Source organism: Phaenicophaeus curvirostris, chromosome 7, assembly GCF_032191515.1.
Source record: "Phaenicophaeus curvirostris isolate KB17595 chromosome 7, BPBGC_Pcur_1.0, whole genome shotgun sequence".
Classification (NCBI taxonomy): Eukaryota; Metazoa; Chordata; class Aves; order Cuculiformes; family Cuculidae; genus Phaenicophaeus; species Phaenicophaeus curvirostris.
Window position 1 is genome coordinate 41,973,424 of NC_091398.1, and position 15,432 is coordinate 41,988,855.

The window sequence follows — 15,432 nt, forward strand, 5'->3', positions numbered from 1 at the left end:
GCAAGACTCACAATGTATCATTAAAAAAAAATCCTGTACGCACAGGACCTGAATTATTAAAATCGCCAAGAAAGTCTGGTTTGCAAAACAGTCTTTTATTGTAACCGTGCCACACAGACTAGTGAAAAATAACACTCCTAAAAAAGGAAAAGAAAAAGAATGCTACCTTTCCACAACATTTCTTTAAATAAAACTTCAAGTACTCTTACATCGGTACAAAAGAAATTCCGATCTATCTGCCCCAAGAGGCCACCACAACACACAGTAGATAAACACAGTGGTTACAAACGTCCTTTTTGTTATTCCTGTGGCAAGGCAAATGGAGGGAAATGCTTCTATGAAAAAATACTGTGTGCGTAGGAAATAGTCACAATTTTATTCCACATGGATACAAATGATTATACTTGAATTTGAGGCCCTGGTGGCTTGAAATTATATAACAAAATAGAAAAATGGAAAACTAATATCCCCTACACCCTGTTTCGAAGGCAGGCACTACCAAGATTAAGGAGACTCCACAGTGTTGGTAGAGGATTATTACTGTACAAGCCATATAGCTGTAATTACCTTAAGACTAAAAATAAAATGCTACCGTCCTTCTAAGGCGTAAACAATAATGTCTGCAAACAATATGTACACATCATACATATTTAAAACAAGACTTAATATAAACAATAATGAACAGTATATACATGTCTCAATTCTTCTTCACTGTCTTGAAATACAATTTAACTACACAAGTGATGCAGCAACATATATATAAATGTACTTGTAACTCTACAGTAAAGTTTAATTTTTCGTGCTTTTACAGCACATCAGTGTAAACAGTTTTACTTGGCTTTGTTTTATATTTTAAAACATTCCTTGTTGTATTTTCAAGATTTAAAGCAATTTTCTAATTCTTCCTTTTCACAGAAAACGAAGATTCTGAATGCTGTATAATCATAAATAATTCATAAAATTAAATACATTCACTAAAAAATAAACTACAAAGTAAAAAATGAAAAATAGAGATTTATTGAAAGGGAAAAGAGAACCATTTCCCCAAGTAGAGCTCTGGCGGTTGAATATTCAGTGCGTTTTGATATATTTTAAATTGCTATTGCACTATAACACCCCTTTCTTTGAAATTCTTTGGGTGTGCTTCCCTGTTCTACCTAAATTAGTTCATTAAAACACACAAACCAATAACCAAGGGGCCATGGTTGCTGTAGGAGTGAAGCCTTTAGAACTGGTATCACACCTCCGTGATATTTTAAAGGAAACAAACAGTCATTAGTTATGCATGTGCCTTGCACTTTCATGTAGATACAGTTCACATTGCTTGCTGGTCTTATCAGTCCTCACTTAATGAAAAAGAACAGAAAGGAAAAAACAGAAGAGAAAGAACAAAGAGTTGCGGTAACTTCAGCTCACTTTGAACATCTCTGTCCATTTCTTTTCGAAGTACTTCCTCATGTTGTGGCCAGCCCTACCTATGTCAGAATCATCTTCATTAAAGGTTTCACAGTTGTCAAAAACAAGCCGGACATCTAGAGAGAATGCTTCAAGATTGGGGTACCTGAAAGAAGAAAAAGGTGAATGATTTTCGTAACAGAGCGAATCATAGGGGAAAAGCACTTCAGCTACATGAGAGAAATACCTTAACATCAGTGAATTTATAGCCAGCCACAGAATAGTCAATGAATGCTTTACATGTTCATTATATTTTTCGTTTTTTAAAATTCTCATTTAAATTTTAAGAAAATGAACATCAGCGGAAGTAAATACTCTTGTTATTGTAGTGGTTATTGTCCTCAAATTCTGTAAAGCAGAATTTTCAAGCCTGTACTAGAAAACAGCCTTTACTTTAAATGACCTACCCCTAGCTTTCCGTTTAACATGCTATGGCTGTTTTCCATTTATTCATCTATTCTTGGGCTCAAGTCCTTACAAAGTAAGTGTTGAGTACACCTGCATTTGACTAACAGAGGAACAATTGGGTACAAAACAAGGCTGCCCAGATCAATCCAGCAACACTGTCCTTGTTATTCACTATTCCAGACGTACACGACCCAACATTCATAGGAATTATTAGAGACAGACAGTGAAAGCCACACGTGTACTGATACCAAGAAACACATGTAGAGCACTGACATCTCCCATCCAAGGGAGGAAAAGCCTGAAGAGGTGACAAAGCCCTGTGCGTTATCCTAGGAAACTCCTTTTGTGCCGAGCTGGCAGACAGTGAAGGAGGTCAGTCTCCATGGACAAACAAGCTTTCTGTGGTGGCAGGGAGGCATTAGAGTGCAAGGATACAGCAAGGAGGGAAAGGGAACAGTGGCACAGAGGGTCTTCCCCTTTTACGCAGTCGTGCAGTTTAGTTCCAGGACTACACGATGATTCTCCACCACTGCTGGGATATTACTGGGCTTCCCACTCCAGGGTAGTGGTTCACTCCTTGGCTACATGATCAACCGCAGGGCCTCCGCTAGCTGAAGCCTGCACTGCTGGGAATTCTCAGCCAGAGAAGAGGAGAAAACAACTTTTCCCAGTGGACTGACTTTGTGCTTTTGACCTGGCAGTTTACTTGTTTTGCAGCGAGTCCCACCGGCTCTAGCACCTGATAAGCTCTTTCCCTTGGATATGGCAAAGACAAAAGGATTCCAACTTTTATTTTGACTGTACAAGTAATCACAGTGGTGCCAGAGCAGAGAGAGCAAGAGAGTTTAACTAACTGTTAAAAAGGCATTGCGTTTCAATGTTTAAATATGTTTAAAATGTAAATGAAAACATACAACTGGTTTACTTACTGTCCACTACTCAGCTTGTCTCTAATGGTGGAAAAGTCCATAGGTTTTTTAATTACTTTCTTATAACCAGGAACAAGTTTCAAGTTTACAGGAAGTAAGAAAGGCCAGGCGTCTTCATGGGTTTCCAATTCTGAGAGAATCATGCTAAATACAATAAGGTTTTAAATCAATATTTGAAAGCTGTTCATATATTCACAGAGGTTTTTTTTTGCTATTCCATGAATTCCTCATGCATTGCCAACCTATTCACTTATAAAAGGAAAACACTTTATTCTGTACCCCGGGCAAGGCTAAGAACAATGTCAATGAAGACAGACATCTTAAATGAGTATTTAAAAGAGCCTTAAATTCTCTCCAGGCAACCCAAGTCAGATGCAATTCTAGTAATGAACATTCTAAAGGAAAAGCATGGTCCTGACACTTCAGTACTTTGAACCTCAACATCAACCATTTGCAGACCAGTCCAATGGGTGCTCATACTGGCTTCCCAAAACTGCGACGAGGCTGAACTGCCTCCCACCTGACTGGCCAGCAATGCTGCAAGAGAAGATGCATCCGTGTTACTGTCTCCTCTGCAGTGCAGTGTCTTTTGTACAAAGTGCATAACAAACTTCTACAGCTGAGAACCACTGCTACTGGGGTTCTTGGAAGGGTGTGAAGGAGCAGATGTCACAAACCTCACTCTAACATCAGGTACTTCCCTCCTGGGCTTTGCTACCAAACACACCAGTTGCTCCCACAACACACACATTAAATCTGTTATATACACACTCAGATCATCACAGCCTGTATGGGACACACAATAAAGAAAGGGGCTCTTTTTCCCCACAACACAGGTAAGAAGAATTGGGTACTAGTCATTCCAACAACACTTACCCAAGTTTGTGTCACTTTACCTGCACATAGCTAGGTCCTTGGCATCATCTCTTTTAGGCTTCTTAATAGCAGTAACATTTTCTGGCTTTAATTGGCTTGCAGAAACACTTTCATCCATTTTTCTTTTTTTAGGGTCTGTTTTTCCTCTTTTTAAGGAGGCGCTTGTAGTTGCAGAGTCTTCGTCCTCTGTATCTCCTGCCAATTTCCTGCTTCTCTTTTGCTCATTACTTTTTTTCCCTTTGATTTGAAGTTTTTTTATTTTTAGAGTTTGACCGCTTGCCTACAATAGAGAGAACTGAATTAAGCAATAACCAAGGAATTACAGAAACCTCTGGTACTACAGACAGACAACAGTAAAGATCAGACAAACAGAAGCACCAAAACACCTTAAATACTAAGTATCAGAGATTATTAAGCAATAATTATTTAGCAGAGAACTGTTTGCTCTTCTGTAAAGGCAAGTAAGATTGTAGAAATCCTCGTTATGAGTGATTTAGGTTCTCAGCCTGTGACAATGTAAAAGCACCTCAAAACACACCAAGCTGGCACAACTTCAGACAAGTGTTTGTCTGTTCCTAAAGGACTGATGTAACCACAGCTGGAACAGTATATCCATCATCAAGTACTATATTATTTGTGCGATATGGCAAACTGGAACAGAGCTTTTTAAAAGTCTGGAATGGGATCAACTGATTTAAAGATTAAAAGCTCAACATGAAAGATAGAGATAGGCTGGCTACAAGAGTATGACAATACAATAATTCTATGAACAGGGAGAAAAAGAGAAAACATTATTTAATATAGAATACAGAATATTTTGGGTTGGAAGGGACCTCAAAGCCCATCCAGTCCCAACTCCTGCCATGGGCAGGGACACCTCCAAGCCCCATCCAACCTGGCCTTGAACCCCTCCAGGGATGGGGCACCCATGACTTCTCTGGACAGCCTGGGCCAGGGCCTCAGCCCCCTCACAGGAAAACATTTCTTCCTAAAATCTCATCTCAATCTCCCCTCTTTCAGCCAAAAACCATTCCCCTCATCCTATCCCTGCACTTCCTAATCAAGAGCCCCTCCCCAGCTTTCCTGCAGCCCCTTTTCCATAGTGAAAGCTGCTCTAAAGTCTCCCTCCTTTCCCCCTCCTCTCCTTCCCTTCCCTCCCCTTTCCCTTTCCCCTTCCCTTTCCCTTTTTCCTTCCTTTTCTTTTTCCCTTCCCTGCCCTCCCTTCTATTTATAGACAGCAAGATGAAACTAAGGGATACATTTCATATGAGAAAAGTAAGTTGTTATGGTATTGACAGTGTCATTATGTGGCATAGGATGAGAAGTCACCATTCTGATCATTAGAATAGGAACAATCAATATCAATGATCAATAGAATAGAATAAGAGGGGAATATCAAGAGAAGTGATGGGATAAGGTATCGTGTGGTAGGGTATTACGGTATTTTCTGTCTCCTTAAGAAGGTAAGTTGTGATATAAGTGTGATAATGACAGAGAAAGTTACAGCATGAGTTAACCCCTAATAAACTATTACACAATCAACTCCTAACAGCAACCTGGTTTTATTACTTCTGTTGCACATAATGGTTTTAAAATCAATTTATCTTCCTTATTACTTTGTGAAAGATGCATAGAAAGAAGGATCACACCGACAACACCCAGAGAGAACACAAAATGGATTTTTTACCATAAAGCTGCTTCTTCCGTTACAGAATTCCCAGGTAATGGCAGAAAAGGTAGCTAACAAGTTTAGCAAAAAATGCGCTTAACTTTAGACCTAACAAGAGCTGAGAAAACTGTGGACTCCTCAAAAATACTGACTGCTCATTCAGTCATCTGAATGGAGCTGCCCTAAAGAAAACAGAGAGGGCATCTCTCTATCTCAAATGTGCACTGTATCAAAGAAGTAGAACTGCTATGACAAGATTTATTAATTTCTCCTATTATTCTTGTCAAATAGAACCTAAGACACTGCTCTGTCAGCATTTGGCAATTACAATCCCAAGACAGATACTGAAAAAGTTCTCAGACATAATAAACTGATTCAGAATCAGCAAGGAAATTCTGTCTAACATTAAAAAAATATACAGTTTAAAATAAAACTGCAGTCTTTACTGCCACTGAAATCCAAGTTCAGTGAACTGTTCATCCCATTACATAATGGGAGCCCAACACAGAATGCACAGCAGATTACTGCCCCACAGACCTGTACCTCCCCATCTCTGACAGGCCCGGGCCAGGCCTCAGCGGGCGGCACTACCTTGGCTATGCAGGCGGGACAGAACCAGTCCCCATCAGGGATGGTGGTGATCTTGGGCCTGTGGCAGTACGTGTGGCAGCCTTTGTCACAGCCGTCGCATAGCAGCAGCAATTCCTCGTTATCTCCCTTCCGACAGATCTGGCAATACTGGAATGCAGGAAAATGGCCTTAATTTTTAAAACTTGAAACACAGGAACGGTACCTGAATCACTCTTTCCCTGAACATACAAATTCATTCTCAAGATTGTTTTTCTTCCATTTTACCACAAGCAGAGTCTACTAATGATCACATCTGTAAAAGAACATCTGCAGTATGTGAGGAACTGATCTAAAGGTGACGCTTGGGAACACTGCTTGAAAAGCAATTCACTGTAAGGTGTTCTACACCACACAAACCTAGGAATACTGTTTTATTTTCCATTGATGTCTGTGAGTAGTAAAGGTATCTTATGCCCATCAAAACCACCTTGCCCACACACGCTATTTCAGGAATCTTCTCATTTATGCTCACTCTGCAGACATGGGTTGCTGTTTCACAAAATTAATTTATATTTTACTGCAGTAACTTCCAACAACAATCAGTAAGGACCTTATACAAAGGCTCCATGCACTAATTCCATAAGGCAAAACAAGTCATCCCAGCAGGGTCTAAAATTCAAACTAACTTAAAAATATATAATATATTATAAATTTTCTTATACAGTGTAAGAAAATATTTCTTTTGCAGGAACTTAAAGATCTCCACATGCTTTTACCAAATATTTACAGTTCCCATGCAATTAAATGCACAGAACATTGCACTGAATGATGCCATACACTCTCTCTGCATAATAAGTTCCTACACCTTGAAACACTCAAATGCCTTTTCAGGAGCTCCTACTGAATTCACAAACTTTTTGATCAAGAGACACAGCTTTAAACTTACAGCTATATAAACTCAAGGTAAATCCTTACACTACAATTTTTATTTAAATTGTCCTTTAATTGTCTGGATATAATTAAAATCTGTATAGGACTGGCAGGAATTAAAACATTAGGGAGACGACCATTAATGGAAGAATCACTTTCACCACCCACCACTTGCCACATTTAATCCCATTATCATTGCTATGGCTGTAGTGACAGTTCTGTTTTCAGAAATCTGAAGTTCAAAGGTCCATGCAAATTTCCACATGCACATTTTGCATGTGTTCCTGGTATATACAGGGCCTCTATCTCAGATAGTTCAGGATGCTGGATTTAGCAGGCAAAAGAGAGCCTTTTCCCTTATCCTTCTATTTACCTGTGCACAAGGTTTTGTTTCACATACAGCAATAAGAAATACATTATTTACCATAGCATGTTAAAATGCTTAAAAGTGGGAAAACAGGACATATCAAAAACAGTTTAGTTTTTTTCTTTTAAAAATACTTACAACTTTCATAATGGATTTTTCCCATGCTATTGCTTTCTGTAACTGCTGAATGCACAGAGCTACCTGTGCAGCACTGCGGGCTTCTGACAACGCCCTTCGCCATACCCTGAGCCCTGGAGCAAGATCCTCTTCAGTTCTGCATGGAAATAGAGAGACATTAAGCAGGTCACATCCGTGTTGGCTTACGTTTAAACGCGGAACAATCATTATCACATTGAAAGCCAAGCAATGACAAAACGTACACAGCCAATAAGTATAAGGTTTAAGCAACTAAATTTCATGTAGTGCACAGACTGTGGCTACGTGCCTCAAAGCTTAATCACAGCCAGTTAAATGTAAGATAACTTTGCAAGATTATCAACAAACGTAACAAAAAATATTTTTACAAAGCACCATGCAGAATAACATGATCCATACGGATCACAGACATACAAGAAAGTACATAGATAACAGGCAATAAGAAAATAGGCTCCAATTAGCAAAGAAGCACAATAATTTTTCAAGTTAATCTCAATAACCTACCCGTCACCATCACCACTAATGGATGGTGCAGGAGCAGGGACAGTAACTGTGCCCACATTATCCAGTTTGATCTGAATGGTGGTACTTAAGGGGCTCTTCAGATACCTTCGCTCTATGTTCCGCTCCAAGTCAGCAAGCCTGGTTACAGCTATATCTAGAGGGTTGTCACTCCTCCGCTCTAGAGAGCTGGCATTGCCTTCTCCGCCTCCAGCACTATCTCCATCGTGCTTCTTGTGCAATCTAGTAATTGACTTATGTTCCCGATATACCAAGTCATCTCTCTCTGACGCAGGTTCAGGACACAGCCAGCCCTAAGTCAATAGAAAGGTTTGTGCATTTATTGGTTGCTGTTAACTTGGGGTGTAAACAGAGGAACTGTTCTATGGAATCAAACTAAGCAACTGAAGCGCTGTTTCCGGCAGATCTTGGTTACTTGTAATCCATCTGTAGAGACAGTTTCCAAAATATCCAGAGAACTAAAATAATTAATCAAAAAATACAAGCATTACCAGACTTTCTGAGGGGACCACTCTGCAAGTCTGTATTTTATCTCCTGTGAAGTATCCTGTCTTATTGGATGACACATCAGAATAGGTCTCTGTTCCACAGGCTCACGAGATAGGATTAGCTGGTTGCACAAAATTATATCCATCCCTGGCACAAACTAGATCCCACAGCTGTCCTACAGCTGTACTGTTACCAAACATAGACGATTAGATGCCCTTACACCCACCTTGAAAAATTCCAAATTGGACTGACAGGCAGTGAATCCTTAGCTCTTTTACACTCACAACCACCCCACATTCTCCATGACTCTACAACACTCAAGTGAAATATTGTGATGTACTTGAAGGCTTTTCTAAAAGCACTAACAGCAACAATCCCCAAACCGGGTCAAGTCGTGGCAAACCCCACCACAATTAAGCAGTTTATATGCAATAAAATCTGCACATTCATAGAAGGTTAACAAAATGCAGTGCTAGGAACTGCACTGCATGGCTGTATGCAAATACTCTTCAGCAACTGTCATTCTGAGCATTTCCAGCTAAAGACTGAACTGCAAGAAAATGTTTCAAACACGAATATCCATGCTGCTGCTGCAGGGCATGTTTGCAGACAGTTAGAGATGGAACAAGACAGCACTTACCAACAGCCAAAAGGACTGCTACTGTCTGCTTTAAATTCTTACCACTTATTTTAAAGAGATATTTTACCAAAAGTTGGGTTTACCTTAACTTGTAAACTAGCTGATGCCACTCTCCTCTCTAGATCTTCCACCTGCTGAAGAATAGCAAGATCCATCTCCATTGCTTGTTCTTCTACTGACCAGTTTTCCACAACATCTCGAGTTACCTGGTTATCTTCATTTTCATTGATATCAATAATTGCAACTGTATTTGAGAATCACATTTTTATTATTTTAATTAGTATTACAACTTCTCTGAGTAAATTCAAGTCGATTTACCCATCACTCCAGTAATGTTGGAGAACTGCTGTAAAGGTGTGCTACTTTTAAGGTACCCGATGTGTACAACAAATTCTGTAGGTTTTCAAACTTGCAATTTAAAAGCAAGAAAGGGAAGGAGTGGCTGAGCTGGAGTGTTATCAAGGTGGAAAGCACTTAAAATGGTTACCAACACGGATGTCACTGGAGCAATGTATATAAAACAGTATGCCTCGAAGCCTGTAACTTTCCAGAACATAGCTGGTGAAAAGGCAACTACAGACACTGAAACCCTTACCTGTTTCCTCCAGCTGCTACTCTAACTCTGTATCTAAACACACCTCAAAGAGCTCCAAGACCAGTTGCCTTGTGCCCCAACACCACGCACAACATAAACATCAGTTACATACCGTCCTTATTTTTGATGCAGGCCAGGGTGATATAATCCAGGTGTTTCTGTATTTGCTTCTGTAAGGCCTTTTCTCTTATTCCCCTGAGGTGCAGCACTTTAAGCAAAGCTTTTAGGTCCTCTGGATCCGTAATCCTCCACCACCCATACTGCATTTCTGGATAAGACAAGCACATAAACACTTTGCAGGCATTTTTGGTGTGAAATCATCTAGCCAAATTCAACAGGCAAATTATAGAATGCATCAATTGTAACATGGCAGTGGTATGGTGGAAATCATCCTTCCAAGAGCCCCACCTTACTGCTCTACTGTGCATACCTTCTGGGATGGGCTTGGGGCTAGGATAATCTACTGGCTTGGCTACTTCAACTGGTGCAGGAAGGGCAGGAGCCATTTTCTCAGTCTGTAGTGCTGGTGATTCGCTTTTACTTGTAGGAACACTGGAGGCCAAGAAGGAGTTACCATTCACTTCGGACAAACCCAGCCCTGACCCAAGAGCCGGTAAAGGAGATGAAAATGGAACACTGGAAGTAAGAACTCCTGTAGGCCATCCACAGAACTGAAGTCCCATTATAGGCAGTCCAGTCTTCATCTGCTACAGAGAACATATTGTTAGCATGATCACAACTGCCATTACTATTAGCAAGAAACTGGAATTATGACAGGGATGCTATCTGTCAAACAACAAGCAAACGTAAAGGAGGCCTTTACTCAGCACTTTGATTAGTTTAAGAAAAACTTAATGCGTTAAAACTCCACACAGGGTCCTATTAATGCTCAAAAATAATAGCCTTTAAAGGGAAGGCGTGGTATGTCATGTTTCCGAAAACTAGTTTTTATTTATTTATTTGCTTTTCAATTAATACCAGTAGCAAAACCCCCTAAAAACGAAATTAAACTATTGAATACCCATACAAAATATAAGACATTGGCTTACCTAATTTTACCTATCTTATTCTTTTTTATCAAAATAACTTCTAGCATTATAAAAAATCTGTAACGTGGAGTAATTGTTAACATCTAAAAGCAGAAAAAAACCCCTACGAAAATTAAGATACGATGATAGCACTTCTGTGAAACAATTCACCTAAGCAGAAATTCTGCCCGAACAGGCACAGCAAATTCAGACTATTCCAAAATTCGTATATTACCTGCAGTGGTGACAATGCAAAAGGACTCAATCCCATGGGACTCTGTGCAGACACTGAGCCCAGAAGTGGTGATGGAACAGGGGAAGGTGACTTTGATGGAGGGTGTGACTGAGGAGTGAGCGAGGCAGCTGTAGCAGGGGTGTCCAGTTGGGTAACAGATGTGTCGTCACAGGGGGTCCGCGGCAGCAGGCTGAACCATTGCCTGCTCTTCTCGGTCAGCGTCTTCAACAGCTGATCGCTGGGGATTAGCGAAGCACTGTAAAACTTCCCTGTCCCACTTGTGTTAGGGCTGAATAGATTATTGGAGTCGCCCTTCTCCGGGGTGCTTTGCGACACCGCAGGCTGAAGGCTGCAGAGAGAGTTTTTTGAGTTACTAGGATAAGGCAAGGCGCAGCCGTTTGCTGCACTGCCATTGGGCTTTGGGGTCAGAACATCAGATTCAGGTGGCATCTTTGCCACCTCTAACAGTTTGCTTAGTTTTGAAAACGACCCAGGCTTTTGTAAAAACAAATTAGTGTTGTCCTTTTCTTTCAGGTCTTCCTTTTGCTCACAGTGAGTTGGATTTAAATAATGTAATTTATCTTCTGTCTCAAATTCTTCTTCTTTGATGTGCATGCTTTCTGCCTTTTTTAACTTCTCCTTCTCTTTAACTATCTCTTCTCGGCCTAAAAATGTACAAGAAACAGATGAAATATAACAGTCCAACTAATTTAGACTACTTTTATCATCACAGCCAAACAAAAAACTACTTCAATTTTTGGCTCAACACATGCTAGGTTGCAATGCCATTTTTTCAATAACCAGAACTCTCAGCAGAAGGAAAAAAGCTTCAAGGCACACACAGATTTAAACCCTGCAAACACCCAGAGGGAAAACACGGTTAACATGGCTATAGCGTTTGCCCTTCAGATGCATGCACATCTGAAGTAATTCACCAATGCAAAGTCTTGGTAAGTCTCACACTTTTCGGCAGCTTTCTTTTTGCAAGGCTCCCCATGCTCTATCAAAAAACTTCTCTGTTTCTATCCAGAGGATAGAATGGTTATTTAATGTTTAGAACCTTAACGCTTATTTCTGCAAAAGACCATTTCATTAAACTCAGGAGCAACTACAAAAAAGAGGATCAGAATTCCTGTTTATGAAATCTAACAGGATGTCCAGGGAAATTGTGGCTGCCCCATCCCTGGAGGGGTTCAAGGCCAGGTTGGATGGGGCTTGGAGACCTTGACCCAGTGGGAGGTGTCCCTGCCCATGGCAGGGGGTGGGACTGGATCATCTTTAAGGCTCCTTCCAACCCAAATCATTCTGTGATTCCCCCAAAACTGAAACAGGATGTTAGATATTTTACCTCTTTCAATAAGAATAATTAACAACTTTGACTGTGAATCAGTGTCAACATTCTTGAAAGTCTAAAACTCTTTCCAGAGCCACCCAACATGACATGGGGACTCTGCCAAAAGACAGATGCCATGAGGCAGTAAAAAGTTTAAGCAATCTAAAGGACAGCAAGCAGAAACTGACTGCAAAAGACAGTTTCTTCAAATCCACAAGGCATGAAAGATCTGTCTTTTAGGAAAACGAAAAATATGTTTCTGTCTTCTTCAATCTCTGTCTTAACCATTTCTCTTCTACTATGATACTGATGTGTCAACTTTGATTAGAAGTCTTAAAAAGTGTAAAATGAGATGGGAAAACGTCAGGAAAAGGGGGAGCAGGTAGAACAGAGAGGCCTACGGACAGCAGCCTGTTCTGCCTGCAGTGGGAGGTGGAGCTTGAAGACCCTGCCGCACCCAAAGACAGCCCACAGAGACGGGCCGGTTGTCTGGGTGCAGGATGCCCTGGCATAATAGCATTCCTTCGTGTTTCTTACCTTCACCACTTTCCATGCCCTCTACAAAAACACCACCACACTGGGGCAGAATCCAGTATCGGCGCCTGTAACGATCTTGACCAAACATCATTGAACGCAAGCAGTGTGAAGCTTCAAATAACTTTTTTCTGTACTGGCTTTGTTGCTGTTTTAAAAAAGTAGAAGCATTAAAATTGGATAGGGAAAAAAAAATTGTTAAAAGCAGAAAACATCTCACTGCTGTAGCCGGAACCAAACTTCAAGGGTCCCAGAAGGAGGCTCTTTCAGAGATTGCATCCCTATGTTATTTGATATTCACTCACAGCTGCAGCCTTCAGGAATTTACTCACACAGCTCCCTTTCAAGAGCAATATGAATTCAATCACTTCCTGGTTCAGCCCAACTTCCTCAGTCTCCCATTAAAACACACCCCGCAAGAGTAAACTCTGTCCTTTTCTTTTTATTATTACTTAATACAGTGACTCAGGGAACAAAAGGATCAAAGATTTCATCACACAAGAGCAGCCAAAATCAGTTGTACAATAACTGCACATCGCAAACTGAGCACTGACAACAACTGATACTGCAGAGCCTGACGTGGAACTGATAAGATTCATAACAGAATGAGAACAATAATGTCTGAAAATAAATTCTATATTCAAACACAATCAGCTCTCTCGAGGGGGGCCAACAAGAATTTCAGTTTGTTTATTCAATCCTTGCTCTGCTACACTGGCACTGCTAGAAGTCCGGTGTAATTCTGGGCTGCAAATGTACTGCAGCTTGGAACATGAGAGAAACCAAGAGACATGGTTGTAAACGATTAATTTTCTAATGCAAAGAACAAAACTGTGGGCCATGAGTACCCTTATCTACAGCATTTTACCTTTCTCATTCACATTTCTCTCCCTGTTCTGCTGCTGCTTCTTTCCCAGCTGGAAGCAAAGACAGGTCTGTAGGGACCTAGCACACAGCCATTCACATTTCCATGAAAATAAAGCTGACCCTTAGTTCAGTTTATGTTAAGTTGGAGCACTGAAAACAACGGTTAACATCCTAACTCATGACATCAAGGGGTTAAATATGCAGCATAACAAAGATAAACGGCCTCTCACCTTTGTCAGTTTTTCAATTTGCTTCTCTAGTTCTTCAACACTCGCTGCCTGGTCCCCATCATCCTGCAATCACCAAATACACTGTTATGCCAAATTTGTTTCAGGATAAAATGATACCAACATGAATTACTAATATTACAGTAAAAGATGTAATACAAAGAAATAGAGGCAAAGTCTATGGGTAAACAAGTTCAAATTTTGTGCTTGTTAATGTATCTGACTAGGAACAACCTGGAAAAAGATACCTCTTGAGTCTTTCCAAACCGTCCCAGCACAGGAAGGAGAAAGCTCATGGCGGAACGTTTGCTGATAAGATATGTTTACTGAAGAAATAACTCAGTTTGCGCACAAACATTTAAGACTGCAGAACTTCATCTCCGTTTCTATGCAGCTTTTTGGATACTCAAATTATTTTCTAAGTGATATTCATGCACAAAATAAGGGAATCTGTTAAAATCTTACCAGCCTTTGATCAGCACACACTTGCATTTTATTTCAGTATCTACAAGAATTTGCAGAGTCACTTTAAATTACAACTCTGCTGTAATAGTTCTAATATTGACCTTGCTGTGTTTTGAAGAGCAATGTACCCACGATTAAGTCCATGGTTCCCCTCTTCTTGACACTTTTTGAAAAGAAGAGTCATTTCCATAAAGAGAGTTTTAATTTAGTTCAAGAAAGTCTTTGGGGATAACAGTAAGTTTCCACAAAAATACAACCAAAATACAACCTAGGAGCTCCTCAGTTACCTGCACCCTAAGATACAGGTCTGGTACTTCTTGTCTCTGCAGAAGTGTACAGAGGGAAGCCTTCTGCAACAACATCTACAGCATGAGTACAGTGGTGCTCCTGTCACAGCAGAAAATAAAGCTCTCTACGGGAGGTACAGGATTTCTGTCTGTGAAACCGTCAGTGCACCGTGTTAGAAGACTACTAAAGGGATGGATGTGACATTAGATACATAAATATTATTTATTTTTAATTCTGAAGTATTAATTAGTAAGAACTTCCCACTACACCTCTGATGTATTCTCTTACATTCATCCCATCATAGTACTTGAAATAAATCCAGAATAACAGCACAAAGGGTGGCTGCTACCCCAGACACTAGCTGCGTTTCTAATGAAGAGAGTCTGCATAGATTTGAGTTCACAGATCATGTTGTACATGTGCACTGTTCAAGGGCCACATCCACAACACCCATAAAATCTCATTTGAACATCAAGAACTATTTCCTGGCAAACAATGCAATGCCCAGTGTGCTAAGGTGTAGTGCTCAGGATTGCTTGTCTCTGCTATCAGATTTCACCAACTGGAGAATTTCAGAGTTCTACAGTGAATTGCTCCAGCCTGAGGCACCTCTATTAAAAATTATTCTGACTACTGTAGGTACAATTCAGCTCAAGAAGCTAAAAATTTGCCAGTGATCCTTCCTGTATCTTATCTGATTTCACCTTGTGATCTAACACAGACAGGCAGCAACTGCCCTAGAAAAGCTCTGAGATCTATACACAAGAAGGTCACAGCAAGCTTTACTGTCGGTAACACTAAATAAACTTTACACTTGTGTGTTATTTTGTTAACTAGTAAATAACTTTT

At 40.2% G+C, this 15,432-nt stretch overlaps 1 protein-coding gene across 16 annotated transcripts in view; it reads right to left on the reverse strand.

Annotated features, from left to right (window-relative positions):
* Positions 1–74: 74 nt before the first annotated feature.
* The window catches only part of BAZ2B (bromodomain adjacent to zinc finger domain 2B), a 112,220-nt gene continuing 96,862 nt past the window's right edge, over positions 75–15,432 (reverse strand). For 10 of the 16 annotated variants that reach the window (XM_069861727.1, XM_069861723.1, XM_069861722.1 and 7 more), the window contains 12 exons: positions 13,834–13,896; positions 12,740–12,884; positions 10,870–11,534; positions 10,037–10,313; positions 9,719–9,874; positions 9,095–9,255; positions 7,865–8,175; positions 7,343–7,478; positions 5,929–6,075; positions 3,689–3,948; positions 2,793–2,936; positions 75–1,561 (listed from right to left, as the gene is read on the reverse strand). In XM_069861727.1, coding sequence (XP_069717828.1) covers positions 1,408–1,561; positions 2,793–2,936; positions 3,689–3,948; positions 5,929–6,075; positions 7,343–7,478; positions 7,865–8,175; positions 9,095–9,255; positions 9,719–9,874; positions 10,037–10,313; positions 10,870–11,534; positions 12,740–12,884; positions 13,834–13,896 — 2,619 coding nt within the window. In that variant the 3' untranslated portion in view covers positions 75–1,407. The remainder of the gene's footprint in view (positions 1,562–2,792; positions 2,937–3,688; positions 3,949–5,928; positions 6,076–7,342; positions 7,479–7,864; positions 8,176–9,094; positions 9,256–9,718; positions 9,875–10,036; positions 10,314–10,869; positions 11,535–12,739; positions 12,885–13,833; positions 13,897–15,432) is intronic. The other 6 variants (XM_069861737.1, XM_069861739.1, XM_069861738.1 and 3 more) reach the window with 3 other exon arrangements.